Genomic DNA, 19,857 nt, shown 5'->3' on the forward strand with positions numbered 1-19,857 from the left:
AAGATCCCACATGCCGCGGAGTGGCTGGGCCCATGAGCCATGGCTGCTGAGCCTGCACATCCGGAGCCTGTGCTCTGCAACGGGAGAGGCCACAACAGTGAGAGGCCCGCATACCACAAAAAAAAAAAAAAAAAAAAGGATTAAAGGCCTAAATGTAAGCCCAGACATGATAAAACTCTTAGAGGAAAACATAGGAAGAACACTCTTTGACATAAATCACAGCAATATCTTTTTTGACCCACCTCCTAGAGTAATGGAAATAAAAACAAAAATAAACAAATGGAACTTAATGAAACAAAAGCTTTTGCACAGCAAAGGAAACTATAAAGAAGATGAAAAGACAACTCTCAGAATGGTAGAAAATATTTGCAAACAAATCAAGAGACAAAGGATTAATCTCCAATATATACAAGCAGCTCATGCAGCTCAATATTAGAAAAACAAACAACCCAATCAAAAAATGGGCAGAAGACCTAAATAGACATTTCTCCAAGGAAGACATACAGATGGCCAAGAGGCACAAGAAAAGCTGCTCAACATCACTAATTATTAGAGAAATGCAGATCAAAACTACAATGAGGTATCACCTCACACCAGTTAGAATGGGCATCATCAGAAAATCTACAAACAACAAATGCTGGAGAGGGTGTGGAGAAAAGGGAACCCTCCTGCACTGTTGGTGGGAATATAAATTGATACAGTCACTATGGAGAACAGTATGGAGGTTCCTTAAAAAACTAAAAATACAATTACCATGTGACCCAGCAATCCCACTACTGGGCATATACCCAGAGAAAACCATAATTCCAAAAGACACATGCATCCCAAGGTTCATTGCAGCACTATGTACAATAGCCAGGTCATGGAAGCAACCTAAATGCCCATCGACAGACGAATGGATAAAGAAGATGTGGTACATATACACAATGGAATATTACTCAGCCATAAAAAGGAACGAAATTGGGTCATTTGTAGTGGATGACCTAGAGACTGTCATACAGAGTGAAGTAAGTCAGAAAGAGAGAAACAAATATCATATATTAACACATATATGTGGAATCTAGAAAAATGGTACAGATGAACCAGTTTGCAAGGCAGAAATAGAGACACAGTTGTAGAGAACAAACGAACGGACACCATGGGGGGAAAGCAGGGCAGGGGGTGGTGGCAGTGGTGGTGGGATGAACTGGGAGATTGGGATTGACATATATACACTAATATGTATAAAATAGATAACTAATAAGAACCTGCTGTATAAAAAAATAATAAAATAAAATTTTAAAAAATATTGGCAACATTACCAAAAAATAAATAAATAAAATAATTTTAAAAATAAAAGAAAAAAATAAAAGTGAGAAAGTGGGAGGAGTGCAAGGCAGAGTCAGAGCATGCAGGAAGTTACAGGATGTGTTCAGGACTTTAGTTTTTATTCTAATTGCAGGAAGCCATTGCAATCGGAGCTGTTGCACTGGAGAAGCTATTGGAGGGTTTTCAGCAAGTGAGAAAAAGGATGAGATAGTATCACATGTACATTATTGAAAGATTACTCTGGTTAAAATATGGAGAAAAGATGCAAGTGGAGTCAGAATAGCAAGAAGAGACCAAGTAGGAGGCTTTACCATAACCCAACCCTCTCCTTGCCATAGTAAATCAAGAGACACAGAGAGGGGCCAGGCTGGAAGCTACCAGTCTGTGATCAATTAATCTGCCATGGAATTGGGTCTCCTGATATAAGTAAATCCAAGCAATAGTCAGGTAAATTCGAAGGAAAGATTTGGAAGCCTGTTGCATTTGTCCTTTGTGGGTAGAAGGCAGGTGGCCTGCCTTGCTTAAGACCTTCCTCAGCAACTGTGCTTAAGATAGAGACACTCAAGCTGCCTACTGCTCAGTTAATTCTATGTGTTCATTGACTCCTTAAAGACTCTTGTGACCTCTCTACCTTGATTCCCACTGCTACCTCCCGAATGGGGTCTTACCTCCACTCTCACCCTCATCTAATTTGTTCTCTACACTACAGTGAGAATGATCTTTCTGAAAACTTGAGCTTAAAGTCCATCAGGACTCTTCATCCTGTTTCCTTCAGGAGAAGGTCCACCTCCTTAAATGGCATGATCCAGTCCCTCTTATCTCCCCAAAACTCTCCCTTATCCATCCAACCCAGCTCTTGCTCTTGTTGAGGAACTAAACCTGCAGTTTCCTATATAGGCCATGTTTTGCACAGACCTAGAACACCTCTCTTCCACCAATTTGTGGTTAACTTCTACATCAGTTCCTAAATTAAGAAGCACTTTCTGATTAGCATTTGCTAATCTCTGCCCCATACCAGGCTCCACCACTCACCCTACTCTCACCAGCCCGAGAATTCATTGCATGCCCACTCCCATGTTTTGATACCTCCCTATGTTTATCTCTTTTCCAGAGTACTTAGAACTTGGGGTTATATTGTTCTATTTCTTCCACCAGAGTGTCAGCAACCTGAAAGATGGAACTGTGTCTTTTTCTTCCTTGTATTCCAATCTGTTAGCCCAGTATTTAGACCCCCAACAGACACTTCCTATATGTTTGTTGAATAAATACACAAAAGAATGAACAGGTAAATGAACTGGAAGATGCTGTGAAGGAGGCTAAGGTGTTAGGTTTGACAGCCCATGTGGACTAAACAGATAACTTTTCCCTGTCCACAGCCTCAGACTCACTCTCAAAACCCTGCTACCCACAAACCCACTTCTGTGAAAAAAATGTAAGTGTGGGTGGCCAGAGGTGTGGAGCAGCACCCTTTTCTCTGCAGTTGCAGAGAGACTTGCTAAGGTTGTTTTCAGAGAGAAACACTGGTATCATGGTTTCGGTCCTGATGCTAAGGCCATTAAGAGTGGGCAGTGGGCAGATACTTCCCAAAGCCATTAACTCTGACCACTTTAAAGACCACATTCAAGAACACAAAGCAAGTAAGGGACAGAAAGAGTCTCTCCCTTCACTCCCAGCTGGCTGGGGGCTCTCCATTTGCACTGTGTGTCATATAGCTCACTTCCCTCTACTCAGCATTCAGCCTCCGGATGCCCAACCCAAACCAATTTCTGAGCAATTCTTCCAGTGAGTGCCCCGGGCCTGTTGAGCTCCCAATTACATCTAGAGATGCTTAACCATGAGACATTTCAGTGTACCGATCACTTGGCATTGCTTTCCTGTTAACATGGTAATCATCACAGCCTGCATTAAAAAAACAACAACAACAAAAAAAAGCAGGGGGGCAGGGGAAAAGAAGCCTCTTTGTCAGGCCAGACCCTAGTAATTGTATCAAAGGAGAAGGGAAGAAAAGCCTCCCAGTTTTTCTCTTCATCCTAAAATTTCTGCCTTGGGAAAAATTACTGGGATGATCTATGTTAGGATTAAAGGTGAGTTTTTGATGATATTAGATGGGATAACATCCAGAGAGCTAGGGATGCCTGAAAACTGCCCTATCTCTTAAAAATGTATGAAGCCACAGTATACACGCAATGAATAAAGCAGACTGGGAATCAGTGTATTCTTTATTATTAGCTAAGCCTGAGTCCAATAACCCCAGAGGAGAACCTAATGTTAAAAACTGGAACACAAGGCTTAAACTCAAGGATAGAGTCTCGTATCCCCTCTCACTCAATTTACATCTTGGGACCAGCCCACTCAAGACATGCTTACTGAGAAAGAGAGAGGGAAGGAAAGGGAGAGAGAAGGAAAAGGAGAAAGGGAAAGAAAATAAGGAAAGAGGGGAAGGAGGGGGAGAGACAGGCAGACAGACACTCGGTCTATTTATCCACCCTGCCATATGGATCTCAGCAGGGAAAACAGACCATCACACCCCTTGGGGCACAGTCTATAGCTAACCAGCTCCACCTCTGCACTCTCTGAGGAGAGGGAAACATACTGGAGAAAGAGTGGAGTTCAAGTCCAGCTGGTCTTCAGGCTCATCTGAAGAGCTCTGGTGAAACACTGATTCCTGACACTTACCCCCCAGCATTCTGATTCAGTAGATCTGCTGCAGAACCCAGGAACCTGAATTTTAATAGTCCCTGGCTTGGGAACAATTAGTAAGCCTACTTCCTCTCCTCAGGTGAAAAGGAATAATGATCATGGATTGGTGGTATGAGGTAAAACTTCTACAGTGTTAAGGGTCGGAGGCGGGTGGAGAAGCGTGGTTTCACGATAAATGTCGTCTCCAAGTTCCCAAGATGTGACTATTGCCGCTGCGGATATTCTGCATAAGAAAAATGCTTTTGATCATCTTTCCATTAATGCCACAGACTAAATTATGATAAGTGGAATCTCTAAACCACCAGGTGGCCTTGCCATTTGCCAAAGGTAAGGCAAGCACACCCAGCAGCTATGCATCAGTCCCCACACATCTGGTGAGTGCCTCCCCCGACCAGTCCAACGTGAAGGCCCAGAAGGAAGAAAACATGACCCCTTCTCTCCCAAGGTGCACTCTGAGACCTTCATCCTATCAGAACTTTTTTTTTTTTTTTTGCGGTACACGGGCCTCTCACTGTTGTGGCCTCTCCCGTTGCGGAGCACAGGCTCCGGACGCGCAGGCTCAGCGGCCATGGCTCACGGGCCCAGCCGCTCCGCGGCATGTGGGATCTTCCCGGACCAGGGCATGAACCCGTGTCCCCTGCATCGGCAGGCGGACTCTCAACCACTGCGCCACCAGGGAAGCCCCCATCAGAACTTTTGACACTCCTTAGGTCACACTTTTTTCTTAAGTTGATTTTATTCCCGTTTTCTGACTTTATAAAAATGGATCCCTTTTTAAAAAAAATTTTTTTTTATTGAGGTACAGTTGCTTTACAATGTTGTTAGTTTCTGCTGTACAGTGAAGTGAATCAGCTATGTGTGTACATATATCCCCTCCCTCTTGGACCTCCCACCCTCCCCCATCCCACCCATCTCGGTCACCACGGAGCACAGAGCTGAGCTCCCTGCGCTATACAGCAGGTTCCCACTGGCTACCTATTTTACACATGGCATATGACCACCCTTCAGATATTTAAAAACTTCTCTCCTCCAGAGCAAACCATCTCATTTTCCTATATTTGTTTTTGGTAGTTCTACCTTTAAAGCAACTAATATGTTTGAGCCTTTAGAAAGTATCTGTAATAGAAAAATTAAATAATTGATCTTATTAATGTGAAGAAGCCTGTATAAGATTATTTATTTGTCTGTTCTAAAGTTTCATTTGGTTTTGTATGTGTATTTGGATGAGGTTGTCGTTTTGAGGTTTGGGAGAAGATGTTCTGTGGAGGACATGTTGGATATTGGGAAGAAATTTGGGGTTCTGGCCCCTTTACGGCGCTGAGTTGATTCAGGAGAAAGGGCTATTAGCGCATAAGGTAGGAGTGAGCTGAAGACCAAGCATGTTTTGTATTGATCTAAAATGAGACACTCAGGCAGTGAGAAAAGAGGGGAGAAAGGAAGACAGACAGGATGGTTGCCCCAAAGATCCGCTAGAGAATGGCCTGGAAGCCAGGAAATTATCACTGTGCTCCCAAAGCAACAGGGAGAGAGAAGGCACTCACCCACACCTACCCCTGAAACGTAATTGGACCCTCTAGGAACAGGTGGGATCAGGAACTCTACCGAGATCTAGGACAGGCTGGAGATGAAAGTTGAGAGCTTTTCTGCAGCTATGAAGGAAATAGGTTTTGAGAGGGTTAAGATATTTAATGTGAACATAGAACTTTTTGAGGTAACTTTAACCTCTGGGGCTTTATATGCTTATAAGATAAATATAGATTTTAGTTAATCATTTGCCATCTGGACAGATATAGATCCAGTAAACTGAATCATATGTTATATCCCCTGTTTTAGTAAAGTTCAAGGAGCACTTGACTCGGGGTCTGAAAACTTGAGTTCAAGTGAATGGAGGAAGTCATGCGATCTTTCTGAGTATAGCTTCCTTCCCTGTAAAATAAGACTTCAATCTATAACAATCTGCCTTCCTCTCATGTTTCTTGCAAGAATTAAATGGAAATAAAAGCACACTTGGTAAAATACTAGTTCTATAGGAATATATTGTTATTCCCTGGTGTATGCCTGAAGCAGGCGGTGCCTTGTTCTAAACTACCTGAAATGCGAGCGACCCTTGACCATGGTGTGCAAGCAAGCTGGACCGTCCTTGTGCAAGAGGAGTTAACACATCTCTGAGGGGCCTTGCATAAAGTCTACCGAACCCCTACAACCTCCCCCTAACACAGGATGCTTCCGTGAGGTTGCTATGTTACCTCCCTTGTGTGGCATGATGCTGCCACTTGCTCTGGCCCACCGGCTGACTCTCCAAGGGCCCCCCCGCCCCCAGCTCTGTCACACCTGCAGTGCACTAGTTCTGCCACTAGGGGGCACTGTAGGTCCCATGAAGTCCCTACCCCACCTCTCTTCCTAGCTCTGCTACCCTTCAAGGATGCAGAACCACATCAACTGCACCACACTTTCCATTGACCCAGAGATCATATCTTTACAGAGCACCAAACCACTTTTCCTCCTGTGCCAAGCTCTGCCTTTAACTTGCTCCATCAGCTCCTGCAGTCCAGCAGAGCTCCTCCCATGGGACCTCTGCTTTCTGGCTTGCCTGTTAAGCATTAAAATCTGCCCTGAAGCTAAACTCTTCAAGACACATGATTTAAGCTTTTCTTTCAGCTAATTAGATATTGTTCTACAAATAGGGCTGTTCTCTCTGAAAGATGAGCAGCAATTTATTTCCTCTGCCCTCTCCTTAAACTTAAACTGAACTGTAAAACATGGCCATTTGATTGTTTAGTGCAATCAGGAGATTATTTTGCAGGAGGAATAGATATCCATCTTCTTGATAACGCTAAGCTAAGCTTGTTTGGGCACTCCAGCGGACAGCTGTGCTTAATCCCCCTTGTTCTTTTGAAAGGTGGACTCTGCGGTGTTTTAATGTGCTCCATGCTTCTGTAATCATCGCCTAAGTAACCAATTACTAGGTACATTAACATACCTTCACCCTTGGTGGACGAATATTTTTATTATCCCCATCTTTCTGATAAAAAGATGATGCCAGGAAGTCAGGCTATTTGCCTAAGCTAAACAAGTAGGTGAATGGGGGAGCCACACAGTGAACACAGCTCTTTGGTCCTCAGATCCTGTAAAGCTGTATACTGTCTGATAAACCCAACATCAGTTGAAAAGAGGGAATGCAAGATGATGCAGGATTCATACACAGATTCAGTGAGGATTTCTTACAGTTCTTGATGAAGTACCGTGAGGCCTTCTAAACTGTTCTCTGATCCAAGGGGCTCTTATGCATAGTGGGAGGAAGGACCCTTTCCGGAAATTGCCTCTTTTCTTGTGCAGGGGGCCGGGTCTTCCCTCATCCTCAAGACTGTGCCCAGCATTTGATGAACGGAGACACTCTGAGCGGGGTTTACACCATCTTCCTCAATGGAGAGCTAAGCCGGAAGTTACAGGTGTACTGCGATATGACGACCGACGGGGGTGGCTGGATTGTGAGTACCTGCAGCTGTTCTCCCTGCCCACCAGCATCGTCGATGCTTCAGTCCACCTGGCTCAGCACCCATCCATCTACACTTCACCATCCTCTGGCCATCCTTTCACCCACTCCCCTCATGCCCAACCTGGGGCTTTGCATTGTCCTCAGGGCCTTGCTCAGCAGCCCACAGGTTTGGTGAGGCAGAGGAAGGAATAAGAATATCGAGGCTGCAGTGGCCCAGCCCAGTGAGGGAGCCCCAGGAAAACTGCTCCTTCTGTGGGGATAGCTCATGCAGGAGGGAAAGGGAGTAGTGGCTCAGAGAGGCCCAGGGGTCTTGCCTGATGACGACTGTGGAAATAATAAAGAAAGAGAGGAGATGAGTCCCCTGCAGGAGGAGGTGAGTCTCTATGGGGAGATGATTAGGATCTTTCTACTGGAGAATTGCACATGGCGGAGCAGATGAGGGGAAGAACCCGGATAACCCCCTCTAGTTACCAAGGCCACCCCCGTCCCCATCCTTCCCTGGCCTCTCTGGTTCTTCCCCAGAGCTGTCCTAGCCTTCAGGGAGGAGAAGTGGTGGGGAAAAGAGAGACACCATTTCCTGTCACCACCCTCCTCCCATGTGTGATAGGGCAGTACAGAAAGAAGAGGAAGGGCAGCCTGGCGAATGGCCTCACACATCAGTACAGGCCACTACACAGAGGGGCGAGTTCCGGCAGCCCGGCCAGAAAGCGGAGCAGCATTAGCTCAGTCAGGGCAGATGGAAACCCAGCCCCCCCACCCACCCTCCTCCTGCGGATCCCTCCTCCAGCACCAACACACAGTGCTGGATTTTTCACAGTGCAAAATGGATAGCTGTTGAATGAAGTTAAATGGTGGCTGTGCTCGTAACAGCCACTCTTGGGAAGCGTTTTCTTTTATGTTTCTGACATATTTGTGCCTTCTTCTTAAAGCCTAATTGGAAATTGAAGTCGAGGCTGATGTATTGGAGGGTAAATGAAATTAGCACTTAAACAGTTCGGGAGGTGAATGATATGCAATTGCTTTGCCTGAAATAGGATGATGACAGCTCCTAGCTGATCTGAAGTTGGTCCCATTCTTCTGGTGAGAAATGCTTTCTACTGCATTCTGTGGTGCAAAAAGATTAATTTGAGAGCCAAGCCTATATCCCTTGACTAGTTGGGGGCTTCGTATCCTTTCTACGTCGCAGGGGTGCAAATAAGTGTCAACATTACACCCTGGCCTATTCATCAGGCGCCACTGCGCTTCAGAGAAGGGCTCTGAGCATCTCCTACGACTGCTGCGCAAATACTGAGCTCTGTACTGCAGTGGTGCTTAATCTGAGAATCTTTGTCACTGCAGATATAAAACCCAGTTATAGCAGTTTTACTCGTTAGAGTTTATTTTCCTTAGCATTTTCTTCATTTCCCCTCTTTCTCTTCACAGGTATTCCAGAGGCGGCAGAATGGTCAAACTGATTTTTTCCGGAAATGGGCTGAGTACCGCGTTGGCTTCGGGAACCTGGAGGATGAGTTTTGGCTGGGTAACGCCTCCTTTTTGTTTCCCTTGGAATGCAGCTCCAGTTCTTTGTCCATCTTTCTCCTCTCTGTGTCCATCTGGGATTATCAGAAACCCTGTGTCCGTTGAGAAGCTGACAGCTCGTGAATTGCTTTCAGTACTTCTTGCTCTGTTAGGCTCCACTATTGATCTGTTTCTATCTTGTTGTGGTGTTTTCCTCTTTGCTCTGTCTCTTCCCATCCTCATTAATAGTCTCTTATGCTGATGGGTCTTGACATGAGGCAACTTTTACAAAGGGAGAGAGCTGCCTGGTGAGGGGAGGGGGCAGAGGGAGCAACAGGACGGCTGGTCATCTCTCAGGAGCCAGACACCAGCCAGCCCGCCCGCAGGTCGGAAGAGAAATGAGACAGTCACTCGGCTCTAGTTCCTTGGAAGAATGTTATTACTGACTTGGGACGGGAAGGGAAAAAACGAAAATGACATTAGAGGTGACTGGCAATTTCCTAGAGGTCTGACACAAGCAGGAAGCGTAGCTTGAGAACTGAACTAGTGTGAGAAGGTAAACACACACCTGACCCAGGCAGATGGCAGTGAAGCCAATCCTAGAAAGCAGTAAATTTATTTTTCCCTGCGTCTCTCTCTTGGTTGGATTTTCACAGTGATTATAAAGGGAGGCAGGGGAAAGGTGGATAACTGTATTCTGTATTCGTGGCCTCCTCTCTCTCTCCCCTGTCACTATCCCGCTTAGCCTCAACATCTTTCTCCTGGACGCTCATATAACAACCCCTCACTGGCCTTCCTGCCTCCTGGACCACCCATTGTCCACATGGCCAGGAGAATCATCTCCCTCATACCCAAATCTGAGCAACGGCCATAACCCCATTTGTGGAGCTTTTAAACCACTCCCCATCACCAGCACGTGAAGACTAAACACCTTGGCTGTGGTACAAGGCCCTCGTCTTGGGCCTACGCCCCACCTCCAAGAGCCCTGCTGCTCTTCCCTGCACCCCGCAACCGACACCAGACCCCAAGCACTTTTTTTATGGAAGTATAGTTGATTTACAATGTTTCAGGTGTAGAGCAAAGTGACTCAGTGTTTTATATATATATATATATATATATATATATATATATATATATATATATATACACACACACACATACACACACATACACACACTTTTTAAGATTCTTTTCCATTATAGGTTATTACAAGATATTAAATATAGTTCCCTGTGCTATAAGTAAGCCCTGTTGTTTATCTATTTATATATAGTAGTGTGTATCTGTTAATCCCAAATTCCCAATTTATCCCTCCCCACCCCAAACTCCAAACCCTTACAATCACTAATGTTTCCTCTGCAAGGAACGCTCTGCCATCCAACTCTCCCCCTCCCCCGTACACCTTGCTGTGCTCTGTGCATATTCAAAGGCCCAGCTAACCTCTTCTTCCTCCATAGGACCTATCCTACCCATTTTTCTCACCCTTTGCCTGTGGGAGAATTAGCTACTTTCTCTTCTGTGGTCCAAATCAGTGTCCATTTTCCTTTCTGTCTCTTGACTATACTATGTAAACTTCTTTCAGGGCTGGGACCAAACCATATTCATTTTTAACATCATTACCTATCACAGTGGCCGGGGATAGTAGGTACCTAAAGTGTAGATAACAATCAATCAATCAATCAATCAATTAATAAGAATTTATTGAGTGCCTATTAGATGCCCAGATCTGTATTTGCTGTTGCACATAATAAAAAATATAAGGTAAAAATCACATAAAAACATTGAAAGAGAAGTCAGGTAAATAGGAAAATATCCTTACCTTCTAAGAGTTTACAAAGAGCTTGGGAGATAAGTATACAGCACAGGAATCAATGCGCCCATAGCAGACAGTGCTCATGTTTCCCAAACCTCAGCTACAGTACACCACGTTCACAATTTTTACCGTATCTGGGAAATATCTGAACCATCACGCACTTGAATTTTCTATATCTCGCTTGTTTTTTTAAAGAAATCTACGGTTTTGTGAAAGAAACTTTACAGCAGTGCCAAAAATGGAAAGCTAGTCATCATGTGCCATAAATAAAAGGGAGTCTCAAAAATAAATGCAATGAAAAGAAAACAGTATATATATTATTAAATGCCAGCTGTTGCTGTGTTGGTGGTACTAAAAATGGAGATTAGAAAGTGCTGGGTGTAAACCACAAAGTACAAGATCCAAACGGAGAGTTACCGTTAGGATCAGGGTTCAGGTTTCCCCTTAATCTATTAAGAAAAAGAGAGAATTTGGAAATATCTTTCTCCCTACCTGTCCAAAGTTATTTAGTCCTTATTCCCCAAATACTTCTCATATCATCAGAGATGCCCTCCCACATTGGGAAACACTGTACTAATCTATGAGCTACTGACAAGAAGGCTGCAGATACTCAGAGAAGGAAGAGTCAGCTTCCTGGAGAAGGCATTGAGGGATGAGTAAGAAGAATGCAGGAGGGAAGCACACAAGAAAAGAGGGAAGGCAGGGATCCTTTTGACATGTGCAAACGGGACAATGGAAAAACCATCCAACCAGAGCGAAGATGCAGCTCAGGGAAAGAAGAAAATGAGGGAAGGTGCGTTGAACAGAGGCGTGTTGTGGTACCTAAAGTGGGGAAGAGAAGGTTTGACTCAATGCCATAGGTAATAGGGAGCCGGGGAGGGCTCTTAAATAGACGCCTGGTCTGGTGATGTGTAGTTCGGTGACAATACTCAGGTTAGGGGTAACACTCTGACCCATGGTTTACGTTGTAAGTTGGGTTCCCTAGAAGCAAAGCCTGAGACAGGGGTTCTTGTTCAAGTGATTTATCAGGGGAGTGCTCTCAGAAGGGGAATGAGGGAAATAGCATAGAGCAGGGGGAAAAAATGCAACAGTGTGATCTTGGTGGGAGATTAGCTTCAGTCTGATCCTCAGGGAAGCTCTGGAGCATAAACTGCTCCTCAGATTGGCCCCCAATGGGGCAAGGGGGCTGGGATTTGGTACCTCCTCATCAGGTATTGATGGAGGTCTGCCCCAAGGCATGGGGGAGGGAGCAGGTAACTTCCAGAGTAGAGCAACCCCTGTTCGGTCAAGGGCAATGATCCAAGAAGGAGGCAGCTGTGAGTTGTTGGCGGCTGGGGGCTATGTCCACTGTCCAATTAAAGGGCATCTGGACTGTCTGTGATCTAACCAAACTCTCCAGATGTGTGCTGCCTCCTATTTCCACTTGCCTTTGAAGGACCATTCTTCCCCCTCTGACAATTCTCTCTTCCCTCTACTTCTTCATTGAGTTTTCCCCTATACATCTTATACTAGAAAACATGCTGTAACATCTCCCTTCTTCAAAATAAAAACAGTAAAAAATTAAAAAATAAAGGGCATCCGGGCAGGGCACCGCCAGGATCCACCATATCCGCGCAAGCACAAGCCTAGGGTAAGAGCAACCCGGCACGCAGCAAATAGCACACAGCTTTCAACATATAACTAACATAAAGCTTGAACTCTCAAACAGGATAGGGAAACAGAGAGATCGAGGTGACCCTCAGCCAGTCATTTCACTTCTCTGGACTTCAGCCTCCCTTTCCACAACACAGAGACTAGCCTAAGTAATCTCGAGATTCCCTTCCATCTCTGCAGATTTTTTTATTCTAAGTCATGGTGTACTCTGATAGATATCAAATGACACAGTAAAGCAAGAGGACCCCAGTTCAGTAAGCAGGTAGAAATCAGGAGGACTCAGAGATCACCAGCAATGCAAGGGGAGCGGGTCAAAGTATGGGCAGGTAGTCAGAATCAGAAAGTCCCAGAGCACAGCCATCCAGGGCAGAGAGACAAGAAAATACATATGAGAAAATATCACCAAGGAAGAGCTGGGCTCTGCCTCACTCTGGACTCATGGGGTCTGCACCTTACAAGAATCTATTAGACCAAGGCCTGGGAAGCTTAGAGGCCAGGGAGAGAGTGGGTGAGGGAGGGTAACTGCCCAGAAAGATGAGTGAAGACGTAGCAGTGCAAGATATAGCAAGTAGATTAGAGAGAAAGGAACTGGAGTTAGGAGACAGGTGACAATATTCTCTGACCCAGTTATGGGAGCCTCAGGAGGGCTGGAGGCTGAGAGAACAAAGAGCAGTGTAATTAAAGGTGGATGGAACCCCCTCCCAGGCTACTAGGAGATGGTAGGATATCCTGGACCCCGAGGGCCTACTGTGAATTACTCTGATCAGTGTTTCTACCTCTTGCTTCCTATCACTCACACCAAAGAATTCACACCCATGTGATGCCTCTTGTCATCTTCAACTAACACCATAGTTTGGAGTGGGAGGTGGCGGGGGACAGGGCCCGGAATCTTGAGGCTCAGGGCTTGTCCGGTACTGGGTCATGACTAGATCGATGGTAGGACCCCTGAGCTGACCTGCGGTGGGAACTCATCAGCAGAACTGGTCTGGTCTTTTTGCAGGAGGAAATTCAGTCTGGTAGGATCTGTTTGATAACAACCTGGGAAGGACTGAAGGCAAAAGCAATCCCAGTACCCCACCTCTTTCCCAGAACATCTGTTTTGAGGCCACAGTCACATTTTGCTTCCCATTTCCAAAGCCACTGAGGCCAGGCTGACTGTGTTCTCTGCTCTCCTCCACAGGGCTGGACAACATACACGGGATCACGTCCCAGGGCCGCTACGAGCTGCGCATAGACATGCGTGATGGCCAGGACGCCGCCTTCGCCTACTACGACAAGTTCTCTGTCGAGGGCAGCAGAAGCCTGTACAAACTCCGCATAGGAGGCTACAACGGCACCGCAGGTACCTTGGCCCCGAGCAGCCCCCGAGGGCAGTGGGCGTGCAGCAGGACCGGGCCCCACGTTCTAGGCCTGAGCTGCTGAATTCCCCGCTAGCCAAGGAGGAGGGCAGAGGGCTGGCGCACTGCCTCTGGTCCACGCTGCCCCTCACCACTCAGGTGACCTGAAATCAATTTCTCAGGACTTCAGTTTCCTCATCTGGAAAATCTTAATAATGATGCCTGTCCTAGTTCACAGAGCAGTCAGGAAAAAAATGTGATAAATAGAGCGAAAGTGTTTTTAAAGTTAACAAAACATAGTACAACGTGAGGGTGAAGGATTATTTTTCTTGTCTAGATTAATCAACATAGGCTCTTATCCAGTGACAGCATAATCATCTATTGTCCGGTAGAAATCTCCCCTGTAATGACATCTAGGAAAACCATCTTTGAACTAATAAAAATAAGACAGATCCCCCCCATTCTGAGCTCTACTCCCCTCCATCAGCAGTCACCATAACACCTCCATCAAGGAACACACAACAGCTCCTAAATGTTCCCCATGGGCCGCATTCCTTTTCATTCCTCCACGAGAACCCCACACGTGGTCACGTTTTCTGTACAGATTTTTATGGCAGTTCCACTAAGTAGAGCAAAACCATCTCTATAAGCTCTGTTGCATTAATAGTTTTACCAGAACATAATATCCAGTCTGCTTCTTAGCCTTTGCCAATTTATTTCCAGGGTTCTCTTATAGCACATTTCCTAAAACCTGTTTTGCCAAATATTCCACTATTTGGTACATGGAGTTATTGGTCCTTTCATTAACTCCAATTATAGGGCTAAAGGCTAGGATATAAATTCAGCAACATTTTTATAACTCTTGGAACTAAGAAGATCATCCAAGTGTTGCCTCTCCAACGACTGCATCTGCTCAGTTATTTCTCTGCTCAGCCAGGTGCTGTTACTCCAAAGAGAAGACACACTTTCCCTTGTTGTTTGTCATATGGGAGATCATTCCCAATGGCAATCAGACCTGCCCGAAGTGCCCCAACAGAAGATCCAATTTACCACACTTCGGGCATAAAATAGCCATTGAAATGGAGTGTATTAAACACAATATCAGACTAAATCATTGCAAAAATAACCTGATGCCAACCACTCCCTAAGATTAGAATCATGCCTGCGGAAAAGCAGTTCTTATTTCTCCCACAGAAAGAGAAGCAAGCCCTCCTACTTCCTTACATGGCCTCCCTGCCTCCCTCCACTTCACCTGCTCCAGGCCTATGCTCTTACCTGTCTAACTTGGGCCCAGCTGCTGCAGCCTCTGTTGCAGCTCTATCTTGCTACTGGGCCCCATGGAGGTCATAACTGTTGGACTGCGTTCTACTGTCATGTCTCAGAGGCAAGTCCCACCAACAATTTGGCCAATCATCATAAATTAATTGCAGTCTGACCTCTTATGTCATATATTCAGCTCATCTTCTTCAAAAGATGAGAAGCTAGGCTTATGTAGGCTGCCCCCTTCTCTGGGCAACTTCACACAATGGCTGTTCTTCCCAGGTTGGAAGGTCTCCAGGGAGGAAAAGCCCATTCTCTCTCTGGCATTTACTATTGCCCAAGTTCCCTGGCCTTTATCTTATATGTTGCTCGTTTTTACTGGCCCTTCTGGCAACAATCCATCCCCATGACCTCCAATTCCAAGTTCAGCCCCTTCTCCCATCTCCGTTGTTCTCAAAGGCTACAAAAATCCAAGCCTCTAAGCAGGACTCTAATTGGATTAGAACTGAAAATTCCAAGTCAAGTTATCAATAAAAGGTTGTTGAGCAACCCCTAAAAGTTCATTGTGTGAATTGTGAGGACTCAGAAGAAGCATAAGACATGACCTCTGCAAGAACTGAACATCCATTTACAAAAACAGACCATTAAGAAGCAACTCACCACAAAATGAATGGTACTCACTCCCAGTTTACCGGGCATTCAGAGAAGGGGGTTCTGGCTGGTTGAAAAAGGCTTCATGAAGGCAGTGGCATTTGACTGGGATCCTGATGGTAAAGGAAACATTCCAGGGAAGGACAATCCTGGGAGAAAAATCACAAAAGGAGCAGTTACCATGGAGGGAGGGAAAGTGCAAAGGGCCTGGCTGTCCAGGACAGGGTGTGAGTTCAGAAAGAATAAAAAGAAAGTGGGTGGAGCCAGGCCCTGAAGAGCCTTAAAACGGAGGGGGCAGAGGAGTTCTGTCTTAACATGGTGGGCAGTGGGGAGCCACGGTGGGTCCTGAGTGACACAATGGATGTGGGGTTTTAGGAAGATCAAGGTGACAGCCATAAATAGGATAAAGTAAATCTGAGTGAAGAACAGAGACCAGCTGGAGCTGCTGCATTAATCCTGGTAGGAGATCATAGGAGACTTGACTGATGTTAGAAATTAAGAGAAAAGTACGAATCTGAACAGCAGTTTGAGAGAGAAAAACCAAGACTTAGATAATGTACTGAATATATGAGGTGGATATACGAAGCAGAAATGGGAGGGGGAGCCAGATTTGGGAAGGGGACATAGACCAAAATCAGGATCGTATCTGAGAAAGCAGAAAGCAAGATCAGAGTGGAAGTGGGAGAGAACTGTTCCAAGGGAGTCATGAGGTCAGCTTCTAGACTACAGGGAGAAAAGCAGGAGATGAGAAGGTAGGAACATGGGTAGAGACAACACAGGGAATTGATGGTAAAGAAAGGGTCTTTAGAGAGTAGGATTAATTCAAGATTTTTTTAAGACAAAGGATATGAGTATGAGTTAGGGTGAGAGGAGATGAAAACCCTAATATATATATATAAAGAAAGGAAGAAATAAGACATCTTTTCTGCCTTCTCCAGGACCTGGAAGACATGGGAAAGAATGAGTTGCAGGTAGTGGGATTAGCTCTGGGTGGACACAAAGCCTGGTTTTTAAGAGACTAGGAGGTGGAAATGAAAAAGATGGGATAGAAATAATGACATATGGACTTAGGGACCCAACTGGCCTGAAGGAATCAGGCTTCCCCATAAAACAAAGATCATCTTCCTAAGAGTTGAGTTGTGGCCGGAAGCACTTGGAGGCATTGAGTGGCCACTGTGAGTGTGGACTCGGAAGCCACAGGATCAGAACTATGACCTATCCTGGCTTAAAGTGACCTCAGAAGCATCTGAGACAACACTCATTCAGTAGTGTGAGCCCCTTCACAGCACTTCTAACGACAAATCCTGCCAAAAGTTTGGCCAGTAGGTATAAATTAATTACGGTTTGATACCTCACCTCAAATACTCAATTCATATGAGTCCCCTGCATAACATCCCAACAAAAGAACACCCAGCCTCTAAGAATAGAGAGCTCTCCATATCTCCAAATAGTATATACCACTTATAAACAGCTCTAATATTTAGCTAATTTCTCCTCATATATTTAGCCCAAATATGCCACCTTGCAGTCTCTACCTACTGATCCTCATACTTTCCCAAAGAGTTTTTGTTTTTTTGGGGGGGATTGTTTGTTTGTTTACTCAATAGTCCATCAAATAATGGACACTGTCTCCCCCTTCAAGCCTGCTCTTCCCCAAGATACAGCCCTGGTTTCCCCAACCACTTCTCCTCTGACATGATTAGGATTTTCTTATCATCCTGTTTCCTATGGACAGGAACTCTAGTTAGATAATGTCCCTCTTCACATGTGGCCCCAAGTTCTGAACAGGGGGATATTGGGTGTGAGCTGACTGGGCCTGATGAGCCATGGAGAAAGCCAGGCTGTACGGTGGTGACCCGGACTGGCCCAGGTCACCATGGCTCATCACTGTCTCCTCTGAGACAAAAGGAGCCATGAATGTCTGTGTGCCAGTGCTGGCCTGAAAGAAACAGACGGGGATGGTGAGGTGGAGCTGAGTGGACAGAGTTCTGAGCAGAAGGCCAGGGCAATGAGGCAGAGTAAGTCCCCTACAGACTAATGAGTTCCTTTCCGAGAGCGCATTCATAACTCCCATTTGTTCGTTAAGTCCAACAAAGTTAGCCTAAGTACCCAACTAACACAATCGGCTATATAGTACTGTACTATCACAGGTTTATAATACTTTTCACACAAATAATACATAAAAAGCAAACACACACAAAAATAAACATTTTTAACTTTATAGTACAGTACCTTGAAAAGTACAGTAGTACAGTACAACAGCTGGCATACAGGGGCTGGCATCGAGTGAACAGGCAAGAAATAAAGATACTGTACTACCGTACTCTATACAGTACAAAGTACACAAAAGCACAACTACTTGGAGAGGATGCACGCACGTGACAATGTGCGCCAGACATGTGAACTAACTTACGTGACTGGACGTGCAAACACAGGTTTGCATCTTTGAAAGTTTGCAACTTGAAGGTTTGTATGTAGGGGACTTACTGTAACGAGCTAGGGAGAGCAGCACAGAAGTAGTGGACCCAAGGGGTAGGTGGAGTAAGAGCTCAGTGCAGCCAGGCTGAGGAGCCAGATAGGAACAGAGAGGTGAGTGGAAGGTCTCTTAAGCGGACGCCAGGTTTGTTGGGCATGGGTCAAATGTCCAGAACATCCTGACAAAAGAACAACAGGTTGGACGGCCTCATGAATGTGTCTTTTTTCCAGGGGACTCCCTCAGCTATCATCAGGGCCGCCCTTTCTCCACAGAGGACAGAGACAATGATGTTGCAGTTACCAACTGTGCCATGTCATACAAGGGGGCTTGGTGGTATAAGAACTGCCACCGGACCAACCTCAATGGGAAATACGGGGAGTCCAGGCACAGCCAGGTGGGTGAAGCTCTGCCGCTGCATGAATGACCCAGAGCCGTGCAGCCCACGTCCCTTGGCTTTATGTTCTAAGTACACAGGTGGGTCTTATATTTCCCTTTTAAAAAGATACACTCAGAGTGTTGAGAAAGGACTCCCATAAAGAGGAAAGTAATGCAGACACTGGGATAAGAGCAGGACAGAGTCGAAGCCAGGGGAAGAAAAGGGAGGCACCTGGACTCAGGAGCTGGAACTCACCCAGAGAAGTCTTTGACAGCCAGTCAAGTCCCATTTCATTTCCTCATCTAGCATATCGCATGAAAAGCTTATCAAGTTCAGGGACAGCTTCAGAGGCTCAGCTTCATCCAAAGAAGTGTCCTAGGAAGGGAGAGATCAGAAACAGCAGTGTAAACGGGACTGTCTTTCCCCATTAGAGACCACAAGTCCATAGGCTGGGTTGGGTGACAGGGTGACCAACTGGGCCAACTGGGACCTCTCCAATTTTAGCACTGAAAGGCTAGCGGCCAGGGCACCCCTTAGTCCTGGGCAAACCAAGACGGTTGGTCACCTGATAGGTGGAAACCACCTGACTCTCCCATCAGGAGTGAGCGGTCAAACACAGTTATGCTCTTCGAAATGCTTCTATACTGTTGGGAATTTGAAATTCAATACTAGTTACTGGTGCGTGCAAATCCTGAAACCAAAACCAGAAAGCCAGCAATAAGGAATGACCTGCAACACATTCCCATTATAGACCTAGGCCACTGGCAATGTCTAAAGAGAAAAGCTAGAAAAAAATCTCTGCTCTTTTGCCCTTTTTGGGAACTCAGCCTCAAGCTTCATGTTAATGGAAAATGACTAAATGTACATCTTGGATTCTCCACTCTCATCATCCTCTATCTTTTCAAGCTGGCAGTTCCGTTGAGGGGGTAGGGGTGATCTGACACGCTTATCTTTCTCCTTCCCAGGGGATCAACTGGTACCATTGGAAAGGCCATGAGTTCTCCATCCCCTTCGTGGAAATGAAGATGCGCCCCTACAGCCACCGTCTCGTGGCGGGGAGGAAACGGCGGTCCTTGCAGTTCTAAGCAGTGGGCGGCTGCGAGCCAACTGACCTTTTCTGTCATTTGTTTGTATTTTATAATATGAAACAAGGGGTGGGGGACATAGTAATGCTTTGCAACATATTAAGAGCGTCTGAAGGAAGCAGGATGTAGCAGGAATCAGCTGAGAAGCTGCAGCTCATGGTTTCTGCTGCGCCCGGGCCTGACCCTCTGTCTCCATGCTCCCTCC

The 19,857-nt window shown here is 45.6% G+C and overlaps 1 protein-coding gene across 1 annotated transcript in view; it reads left to right on the forward strand.

Moving 5' to 3' along the window:
* The window catches only part of TNR (tenascin R), an 83,141-nt gene extending 63,489 nt beyond the window's left edge, over nt 1–19,652 (forward strand). The window contains exons 17-21 of the mRNA XM_060142173.1: nt 7,345–7,496; nt 8,927–9,023; nt 13,648–13,809; nt 18,422–18,585; nt 19,533–19,652. Coding sequence (XP_059998156.1) covers nt 7,345–7,496; nt 8,927–9,023; nt 13,648–13,809; nt 18,422–18,585; nt 19,533–19,652 — 695 coding nt within the window. The remainder of the gene's footprint in view (nt 1–7,344; nt 7,497–8,926; nt 9,024–13,647; nt 13,810–18,421; nt 18,586–19,532) is intronic.
* The last annotated feature ends 205 nt before the right edge of the window (nt 19,653–19,857 follow it).

The sequence above is a fragment of the Lagenorhynchus albirostris genome, chromosome 2 (genome assembly GCF_949774975.1).
Source record: "Lagenorhynchus albirostris chromosome 2, mLagAlb1.1, whole genome shotgun sequence".
Classification (NCBI taxonomy): domain Eukaryota; kingdom Metazoa; phylum Chordata; class Mammalia; order Artiodactyla; family Delphinidae; genus Lagenorhynchus; species Lagenorhynchus albirostris.